The sequence below is a fragment of the Drosophila novamexicana genome, unplaced genomic scaffold, assembly GCF_003285875.2.
Source record: "Drosophila novamexicana strain 15010-1031.04,08,12 unplaced genomic scaffold, DnovRS2.1 tig00001151-arrow-arrow-pilon, whole genome shotgun sequence".
Classification (NCBI taxonomy): domain Eukaryota; kingdom Metazoa; phylum Arthropoda; class Insecta; order Diptera; family Drosophilidae; genus Drosophila; species Drosophila novamexicana.
Genome location: NW_020824842.1, coordinates 419,616 through 430,884, shown reverse-complemented (window position 1 = coordinate 430,884; position 11,269 = coordinate 419,616). Strand labels below are relative to the sequence as shown.

The window sequence follows — 11,269 nt, the reverse complement described above, 5'->3', positions numbered from 1 at the left end:
TTAAAAAAGACAACAAATGTCGCGAGTGAATTTTTTAAATATTCCGTTGCCATGTCGCTTTTTTGTTAACATTTTTTTACGACTCTTTTTTTTTGGCTAACAATTCTGGTTAAAATGTCAACGAACAAAAGTTAAGAAAAAAAATATTATTAAAATTAATATGTGGAAAAAACGCGCTTCAATAATTTTTAGTGCTATTCCAAATAAATCTATAAAAATGAATAGATAATTTGCTATAATCTTGGGCTTTGCAGTTACAATTAAAAAATGTTTCTTTGAACTTGGCATCATATATCGATATATAATTGTTGAATATATCAACATCGAAGCGTTGCCATTCATTAAGCCAGGGACAATGATATTAAATTTCAAATGGAAAGCTGAAATTTACGGAATTTATTAAGTATATATGCAGAGCCTCGATGTCTTTTTTCTTGGTTTCGAATTTGGCTTTTTTAACAAATTGAGCCAATCGATATTTATCGATAACATGTCGCAAAGACAGTAGTAAGCAAATTGAAAAGCTTTTACTTCCAATTCTTAAATTTCCAATAAATACATAAATATGGAGTTGAAATTTAATGCACAATGTCTTGCGTGTCTCTTAGCAATCATGAGTGATCAAGTGTGCCAATCGATATGCTTGCTATCGATAAATTTATCGCACAAAACTTGTGAGTGAATGCATTCAAATTGTTATTCATAACTTCCTATAGTAAGATTCTAATATGCTATTAATATGTTGAGTTATATTCAAATTATTTATGCATATTATTGTAATATACTTTTTTCAAAATTTTCAAATTAGCGATACTTTTAAGGCGAACAACAAGTAGTATTTCGAATTAACTTATGTTATAGAATGTCATATTATGATTATAGACTTAGGCCGGCTCGCGTCCGCCTTGATGATTAATTCTGTCCATTTTGGAAGGAAGTCACCTATACTTAATCAAATTGGCCTGCTTATAATTGGCAGCGCCCAACTGTTTGAAATTCAGGCAATTTGTAAGTGGATCACGCGTAGGCCAATTGGTAATCCAATTGGAATTACTGAAATGCCATTTGCTATGTTTCACAAGTATTTTCGATTTCCAATAATTGACCTGCAATTGACATTATTCATTCACGAATTGAGACCAGTGTCAGCTGGTTTTGGGCCAATTGGCATTTTGTGTCCTTGCCCACTGTCAATGTCAATTTGGCGCCTGGTAGTCATTTAATTATGCGTTTTGTGTAAAATCTTGCGGCTTACGCAGCTCATTTGTCAAATGTCCAAGGTCGCGACAGATTGCTGGGCGGGCAAACCTGGAACCTGGTTACCTCTGGCTTTTCGGGGACCCGAGGGCCTGGCCTGTTCATAATTTATGCGGCCCAAATCAATCATATTCAATCATGAAGCTGTGTGGTGTGCCTGACGGATGGCTAAGCCCATGCTAGACTCAAGCCGAAACCGGATTTCCCATTGACAAATGTTATGTAATCAATTTGGCATTATTAATTTGAATACACGCCGCGCTTGACACCTGTGCAAAGCAACCTCAGGGCACAGTGCCAACAGTCTCTGGCCCCACAATATCATCCCAAATGCAGAGGCCGCCCACAATTCAATTGCTTTCACATAGTTTTGCACACTCACCAAATAAAGCGCTACGAATTTGGTCAACCAACTGGTTTGGCCAGTGAAATGCGCTTTTAATTGAATTCAAACTGATTTTATTTGCATTCGGAATATATATTTATATATACGTATATTTGTTTCTATTTGTGTTTGCCAGCGGCTTAATCAACCAGTTCACAAATCTATTATTATTTGTTTATCAGCAAGTTGTATCTTTTTAATTGCTTTTAATAGAATTTATATTTTTATATTTACAAAATGCATGAAATACGATAAAATAGTTTGGTTTTTCTGTTCTTGATCCTGATCCAAATCCGTTCTTTATTTTATTTTGTTGGCCAAATTTAAATCTTAAATGAATTAAAGGGAAATAATTCTCTGTATGCGAATTTTTTATTATTTATTTGTTGGAGTATACAATCAAATGAAAAGCAGAGAGCTCCCTATAGAAGCTTTAGAGTCATCCTAACGTCCTGGCAAGCAGGCGAAAAAGAAGAAGACTTAAATAGGACCTACCCAACAGATTAAGTCAATCGATGTCTCCAATCCAATTAAATTAGAACCTAGACTAGACTAAAAAGCTACACATATATACCAACCTGTACATATCTAAACTAAGCTACTTTAAATAATGAAACACCTAATCCTCGCTATGCTAAAGGTTGCTCGATATGTTGGAAAGCCTATCAGAAATTCTTAAAACAAGTATATAAAGCTATATAATTAAAGGAAATAGGGTCCCGACTAAGCTGTAGTCTTTTTGAATGCATTGCAATAGATCAAAGAGTGCATACCTGGTGTAATTTTGGCTAAAACCTTGTAAAGAACGTGGCTGCAAGCCATGAAATAATTATTGTTGATTTGGTGCACAGTCGATGCAATGCCCCGCTTCGTAGATCTGGGCTTGCACATCGATCAACTGAGGTTTTGGTTTGAAATTGTACATATTTCGATCATCTCAAATATCATTATGATTTTCAACAACCTAAATTAGCTGTAATAATATGTTAAAATTTAAAAATATGTTTTTAATTGAACTGGTTTTATTATTAAATATGGTTCTGCTCAGCCTTCAGTTCAGCCTTCGGTTCACCTGCATTTTGGGCTACTGATCATAGCCAAACAAAACTTAAGGTTCCGGATATAAATCGCTTTGAAATCAAAAAATGTTTTAAAAGCATAATAAAGCTAATTGCAGATGAAGATATATTTATAAATAAACATTGAAGATATGTTGCTCAGCATTTGTTTTTATAGGCAAGCGTTATTCCCAACCGATTTTTTCTATAGGAGCCATATAAATAAAATAGTCTGATAGAATACTGATAAGGAATATACATATATATGGTACTAGCGGGTACAACTTACAACCACCGAAGATGTTTGGATTCTGCGAAAAGTGTGAAACACGTCTCAAACGATTTTTCATATATATCTTTGGAAATGAATCTGAGCGCGAAACGTCACCCACCAAATCTGTTACCCCCATTTCTATCAAGGAGAAATATATTTTTGGAAAAGTGTGAACCACCCCTCAAATGCTTTTGAACAAAAATCATTGAAATTGAGTTTGACGCCGATCGGATGGTAACCAAAAAAGTTTTTTAGCGATGTTTCCATACCTGCGGGTAGAATTTCCCGAAGCCCCAGCTTAACGTGATGTAACTAGAGTGAAAATTTCAGCTTCCTAGCTCTTACGTTTTGGGCATTGCGTTGATAATCAATCAGCCAGTTAGTCAGTCAGTCAGGAAAAACAGTTTTATATATAGAGATGGGGTTGAAAATGTTATATACTTCGTGAGAAAACTAAAGTATCCTCTGTCAGGGTATAAAAATGTTCAATTGAACATTTCGGAAACTTGAATGGGGAATTGCAAAAGGTGGTAAAATTTGTATTCCATTATAATTGACTCCAAGTCTAAATAATTTAGTAGGGTACAGAAGCTCGTTTAGGGGCAATTTGTTAGTCAAAGAAAATCCCTGAAATAGATGTAGCTGTAGTTTATGTGTGGCCGTTAATGGATTGCATTAACTAGCCGCCGGCGGGGTGTGAGAGATGGGCGAAATGTCGCCGGCTAATTTGATGGCAATTTGCATAAATCACCAGTCGTCAGTCGGAGCGCTATAAAAAGGAGCTGCCAAGCGCTGAACAGCCAAAAGTGCCCATATACAAGATGTTGACCGTGGACTCGACGCATGCCTTTAAATATCAATGGATTGTTTGGCGCCTATTTGGCCTGCATCCGTCGACAGGAGATTCGTTTTGGGCACGGCATTATACGGCATATAGCATTGCCTTCAATGTGATCGCTAATATTTGCATACCATTGTCGTTCTATGTCGGGTGTGTGAAGAGCCGGACACTGACCGAGTTCTGTGAGAATTTCTATGTGGCCGCCGTTGTGATCGTGGAGCAGCTCAAGCTGGCCAATGTGCTGCGGGTGCGTGGACATTTGATGGAGCTGCATGCTATATTGCGCCAGCTGGATAAACGCCTGCAGTCGGATGAGGAGCGAAGAATTATACAATCTAAGGTCGTACAGTCACGGAAAATATTTATATGGGTATTGCGACTGTTTTTGATGGCCATGGCAAGCGCTGCTTGCTTTGTAGCCTTCGCGCCCGACTGGCAATTACCCTTCCCCGCCTGGATACCGTGGGACTGGCAGCATTCCCGACACATCTATCTGATAACAATATGCCTGCAGAATATTGGAGTATTCATATTGGCGGTCATAGCCCTCAACAATGATACCTATCCGGTGGCCTATCTCATCATGGTCGCTGGACACTGCAAGGCGCTGGCCTTGCGCATCGCCAAGCTGGGCCATAGTAGAAGGATGACCCAGTCCCAGACCCAGGCCCAAATGATTGAGTGCATCGAGGATCACAAGACAATATTGCAGTATGTATGTATATACCGCAGACGACTTGTGTGTCTTATCTGCTGTGTTTCTAACAGATTGGTGCAAACCATGGAGAGCTCCGTCTCCTTTGCCTGTTTCATTCAGTTCCTCTGTACGGCTACCTCGCTCTGCTCGCTATCCTTTTTCGCATTCTACGTGAAGATGAGCCCTTTAAAGGTGCTGCATCTGTTCTTCATGCTGCTGGCCATCATTATTGAAACGCTCATAGTTTGCTATGCCTCCGAGCAGGTCACCCACGAGGGCGAACAGATGGCCCATGCGATCTACGCCTGCAATTGGTTCAATCAGTCTGTTCAGTTCCGTCGCAACCTATTGCTAATGCTAATGCGCTCCCAGCGGCCCATTGGCATTGTGGCGGTCAAGACATTGCCTGTGCGCATGAGAACCCTGGTAGCGGTAAGTACCGACTACTTAACATTCACTTTCCAAAGTGTAATCAAGTATCCATGAATCTAAATCCTATATAATATAGAGAACGCTTGCAATTGCTGAGCTTGATGAAGATTGGTTGCAAAACCGAGCAATTTTGGCCAATTCCTCCTACGGGACTTAGCTCATATGTGAGAAGCATGTTAGAACTCGTATGGTCCAGGTTTGGCCAAGATCGCTTGATAAACAAAAGATGCAAGAACTTCATTTTCGACCGTTCTTTCCTATGTCAGCCATATTATATAGTTATCCGATTTGTTATGTGGAACTTTTGAATGCCAAGTTAAGTCAAATTATCTTGAAAAAAGAAAAATGCTTTTCATGTAAGAACTTTATTCTCAGTCGATCATTCCTAAGGCAGCTATTAGATATAGAGGTACGATCAGGCCCATTCCGACTTATGTGCTTTCTGCCACAGAAGGAAAGAGCAATCCTTGGTTTTATAAAGATTGTTTTAATACTGGGGGACGGACAGAGGGGCAGACTTTAAAGGGTTGCATATGCCTGCTGCTATGCGTTACACATTTCGGGAGGAAATTAAAAAAAAACCCTCTATAATTCTGTACAAATGAATGCGTTTCAGAAATTAGACTTTGATGAGACACATTTCGCTTACGTGGCTTACTTAATAGTCAATGTCACCAAATAAAAATTGTTATTAAAGTTTCTTTCTTTTTCCAATTGACAATTTCTTAATGGATTTTAAGACCAGCTTAGAATATTATTTTCAAGCAGACTTTACAATTTAGTAACCTTATGACAAATCAAATTTTCTATAATAAAAAAAAGGAAATTTAATATTATATTCGGAACTGTTTTTGGATCCTTTTAAGAACAAGGAACTTAATCCAAAACTTAATGTACAGTGAACTGATTCAATTAATATGTGTGTCTTCTGTTTGGGATACACGCGTGCTAAATGTTCTTGAATCCGTCTCTCTTTGCAGGTTATCAAAGGCGCTTACACTATGTTCACCCTGCTAAATGAAGTCAACTCGTAGAGTTAAATGGCAATTGTATAAAGCCTGCAAAATGCTTGCAATCGAATTAAATAGGCTTGTTAAAATACACACACACACACACGCACATATGCGCACAGTGAGGCTTTTCATTATTTAAAATGCGAGTAGAGAGTCGCCGACTTGGAGATACCCATCTTGTATGGTCCTATGCACATTATCTATATTTATTGTACGCTTGAAATAAAATGGCAAACGCGATGTTCTCAGCTTTTATATACAGCGAGATACGTATGTTAACAATCGATACTGGAAATCAATAAGTATCGATTTTGAGAAAACTAGAATAGATTTCGCCAAAAATAAATTAGAGGCACATATCGCCGCAGCCTGTAGGATCGATCAGGAATCCTTAAATTTTCAAAAATTCTCTTTCTTTTGCCTGCTACATATCTCAACAGAAATCTACGTATGCCCTCTTTGTCCATTTTGAATGGGTGCAGGGAATAAAAATATGGCGTATCCAGCCGAGCGAATGGTTGCCAATATGGCCGCCGACTGGCAGCGTTCCGTATCCGTGGATATGGCGAGTGCGTGCGTGCCGCCATTTTAATTTTGTAGCTGCAACCGGAAATGCGCATTTTATGGAAGTGTCACCCAATGGCGTCCAGCGGAAGTTGTTTATCTTATGCAGTTGCCGCTATCGTAGCCATCGCCTCTCTCCCGCCGCTTTGCTACGCGTCGCTAAAAATACCCTTGCAGCGGGTATTATGATTATGATTATATCACGAAATGTCAGCGCGGGCAACGTGTACTTTTATTTAGAAACATATTTGATTCGACTCGATTTAGGGCTGTTCGTCTGTCTGTCTATATATTCTGTACTTATGTACTGAAAGTTCACATGCTTTTACGAGTTCCACCATATATAGTACACATCGGATGATTCTGTGTCAAAATGTCTACAGAAATCTTAATTGTTTTGTTTATGTCTTATATTTTCTTATACCCTGCTCCCCAAAGTAGTTTATTGGTTGTCTCCATGCATGTGCCACAAAAAGTGGTTAAGCTCTTTTTTTCAATCTCGGCCAAAATATAACTAAATTTAACTAAAATAGATATGTACTAAGCTTTCGTTAAAATTTAGCTGTGCGTAATAGTCGAATTCCACTTTCAACATTTCTTACATTTTTTCGCGAATATTACATTTTTCTAATGAGTAAAACGTGACCTGTACGAAAACAAAATTTTCACAATTGCAAAAAATGTGTGCGCCCCGAATACTTCGTGATTTATCAAATTTCACATCAATGTTATGAAAAATATGAAAGTATCAGTATCATAAGGATCAGATATTGCACCGAAGACAAGCGATAACTTTAAATTATAGTTTTAAGTTTTAACAAGCTCTCAGTTTTTAATATTTAAAAATGGCCAAATCCCGCAAAGAGTCCATTAAATGGAGCCCCTTCGAGGTCGTACTATTTGACTTTTGGAAGGAAAACTTTGCATTCCTCAGCTAAAGAAGCGGTACTTTTGCCACTCACATGTTACCGACAACGGACACTTGCCAATGGAACTGCAAAATGTGAAGAATGTAACTGTAACATTTTTTGAGCATAGTGGAATCAGGCGATTAAACAAATAAATAAAAAATAATCGAATGAAATGATTGTTCAGAGAACTTAAAAACCCTTTGAGAGATTTCAATTGTTATCGGCTTGGCAACGCAACCGAATTAATGCTAATGTCAGCAAGGGTATTTTAATATCGGAATGCCAAAGATAACTATCGTTTATCCTTCCTACTTGTTTTTTTTTTTGTGTTTTGCGCGCATGTCAACGGATTTGCGGGTCTGTGACTTTTATGAGCCTCCCGACTGACACTGAAGCGGCGCAGGGCGCCAGGGACTTGCGAGGCGCTTATTACATAATCTGGCAGCTCATTATTAAATGAATTTACAGGATATTAAAAAAAAGAGCGCCCGAAAGCTTTGTCAAAAACACAATCATGCCGCATGCCTCACGCCACACGCTACATGCCACCTGCTTTAGTTCTTAATAGACGTTCATTAAATGCGAGAGTTTTAATTGAAGCCGTCGCCGCCGCTGCGGTTGACATCCCGCTTATGACGAAATCAGAGCTTATGCATTCAGCTTAATCAGATTTTCACAAATGTTTTCAATTAAATGACAACACGCTTAACAAGCCCAGTTAACCATGGCTGGAGCGACACACTGGCCAAAGCCCGCATAAGTCGGTTAACGAACGGGCGATTTACGATTTGTCATTGCCCAATGCATTATCATTGTTATTAAAATGATTTAATCGATTTTAAAACGTCAAGCGAATGTCCTTAAGCTGATTAAACTTAAGCAAGAAAGTAGGGCTACATAAAATACCCTTTTCGACATATGCTTGCGAAGTGCTCTGGTACCAAAGTTTTATTTTCGACTGGTTGTTCCTATAGAAGCCAATTAGGGAAAGTCCTTTATGATAAGGAGTTGTAGGTATTTTACAGAAGAATGTGAATGTGGGTGGCATATTACTTTGCTGCTGATTAAGTTTTGATCATATGATCATAAGGAGCATAGTAGAGAGCTTTAGATATGTTGCTCCGATTGGGACGATTCCGATAACAAAACTCCGATTTAGTGCAGAGTTGCATTCTGACTTAGAGACTTGTTTTGATAGACGGATAGACGGTTGTTGAAACTGATCAAGAATATATATACTTGACGGGATCGAAGACGTTTTTTTCTTCGCTTTACACATTTCGTGACATAATTAGCATACCCTCTATGCAAATTAATAAATATATTGTTTTCTAACATTTTTTGAAAATTCACCCAAACTGTCGAAATATGGGTGGAAAACAGATAAACGAATATATCAAGCTTCTCCAGCTCGTAGAAGAGACAACATGTCTGTGATCTAATGGGAATGTGTGATTGGGATTCGAAGCAATTAATGTTGCATGTGGGAAGAAAAAAAAAACTAATAAATTTGTATTTTATTAAATAAAACAACAAATGTCGTAGATAAATATATGAGTTTCTAGCACAGTATATATTTAAAATTTCAAATATTTACACAAAAACCACCGCGACAATTGGCAAAACGAATGGTAATAATAAAGTTGAAACAAATATTAAGTTAATTAACCGTGGTGAATTATACGCTGCACAGCACCCAAACATAACACACTATAGAAAAAAAATAATAATAAAAAATAGCATAAAAAAGAGCGTAAAAAAACATTAAAAACTATGCGGCTGAAATATGATGCAAAATAATTAGCTGTGTGGCAGCAACAAGAAAAATCAGCAACAATAGCAGCTGCAAAGCTCAAACCGTGTTTATAGAAATATGGAAAATAACACACACACACACACACACACACACAGAGACATGCGCACATTACATACATGTCATACACATATACACACAAAAACAAAATGGCCGGAAGCAAAATGTTGCTGCCGTGCACTTGATAGCTGCTGCTGTTGCTGCTGCTGCTGTTGCTGCTGCTGCTGCTGCCTGTCGTCTGCATCAGCGCTTAGGGATATTTCACAATATTCGCGGCGGCTGTTGCCTGCTTGACCCCCACACCGCCCGGGCTTTTGTCACCTGCCAGTCTTCCACTTGTTGCGGTTGTTGCAGACGCCAGTCGCTGCTGCTGCTGCTGTTGCTGCTGTTTAGTGCTCACTGCTGCTGCAGTTGCTGCTGATGCCGGATGATACAAGTGCGTTCCATAGTGTACGGCGCCCGGATGGCTGAAATATGGTATTACGGCTGGACTTTGGGAGTGCTGTTGCTCCTCGGCATAGCTGGACAGCGGCCCGGGATGGCTCTGATAGAATTGCTCTTGCTGTGGGTGCTGGTGTTGCTGTTGGTGTTGCAACGCCGGCTGGTAGGTATGGTAATGGTGTATCGGCTGTGGTTGTTGCTGTCCCAATGCGTTCGCTGCTGTCAATCGGACAACATGAATTGGTGGCGTTGATTCATGTGCTAGATTGTAAGCCGCCTTTGGGTTATTGTTGCTAAAACGTGGCAATATTGCGAATTGATGTTGCTGCTGATGATGTTGCTGTTCGGCCGGTGCCTGCACATAAATTGGATTGTAGTGGACCAGGGGCAATGCCTGATGTTGCTGTTGCTGCTGCTGCTGCTGTTCGTGTGTCGCTGCCGTGGGCAATACCAATGTTGTTGTTGCTGCTGTTGTTGCTGGTGCCGAAGCGGAAGAAGCTCCTGCTGTCGGCACGGTCGCATATTTGTGCTGCTGCTCTGCCTGCTTGAGCCCCAGCCGCAATAGTCGCGCCTGATGTTGCTGCTGCTGCTGCTGCTGCTGTTGTTGCTGCTGGTGTAGCGGATATGCTGCAAAATAGAAGTAGATGTAATCCAGTCATATTAACGTTGTCATCAGCATCAACACTCTTCGGGCCCTCATTGCCAATGGCACAGTGAGCGCTAGCGTTGCCACACTGCATGAAATGCACACTAATTGCCAGATCCACGCTCCGATACAGTTGTGCTAACAGCCCGCAGCGAGGTTATGTTAAGCACGTCAGCAACATGTGTGTGTTCAGTTTTCGACTTTGTGGCATAGCAGTCAATTTGACAGTGAAAACAACCATAGTGGTTGGACTGGAGGTTGCAATTTATGAACTGTTGCCGTTGTGTGTTTTTATGCATGTTGTTAACATCTTTCTACACATCTACTCGAATAAAAAGCTGGCAACAAACTGTAAAGTCAACTAAAGTGAAATACTTGAAATAAATATATAATGCCTCATTATTTACAAGAATTTTAGAAATAAATTATTGTCCCTTATTGTTGAAAGCTTAAAAAAACAAACTGCCAACATTTATGATATTTCTTTTTTTTGAGTACATTTTAGCCGTTAGCTTCTATAAAAATTTTATATTTAGTTGTTCGTTCTACTGGAAATATTTTCAAATTGAAATTGAGGGCATTTTGAGGGCATCTAAAAATTATGGTTAGATAAATCCAATTGGATGAGCAAGTTTTTATTGTCGAAGGCTGAGTCTTTCCCAAAAGACTTAGAGGCGATTTAGGCTTTCGGTTCAGTTCTATTTTGATTAAATTTTTTGGTTTAACTATTGATTCATTAGTAGTAAAAAATAAATTAAAATTTTGGGTTCGAACCCGCTCTCCTATGACCGTAGATAGCATTTAAAATCATGATGAGATATTATTTACATACCGTATAAAGTGGCTTGCTGGCTTACTGGCTGCTCAGCATAGATCGTTGGGGTCTGCTGATAAACACGCTGCAGATGAAGCTGCGGCTGCGGCTGCAGCTTTGGCT

General features: G+C 39.2%; 1 protein-coding gene across 1 annotated transcript; it reads left to right on the top strand.

Moving 5' to 3' along the window:
• Nucleotides 1-3,795: 3,795 nt before the first annotated feature.
• On the top strand, nt 3,796-10,810 carry LOC115766352 (odorant receptor 19a). Its single transcript, XM_030710251.1, has 4 exons — nt 3,796-4,526; nt 4,584-4,944; nt 5,925-5,966; nt 10,781-10,810. The coding sequence occupies exons 1-4, from the start codon at nt 3,796-3,798 to the stop codon at nt 10,808-10,810; spliced, it is 1,164 nt and encodes a 387-aa protein (XP_030566111.1).
• Nucleotides 10,811-11,269: the final 459 nt, after the last annotated feature.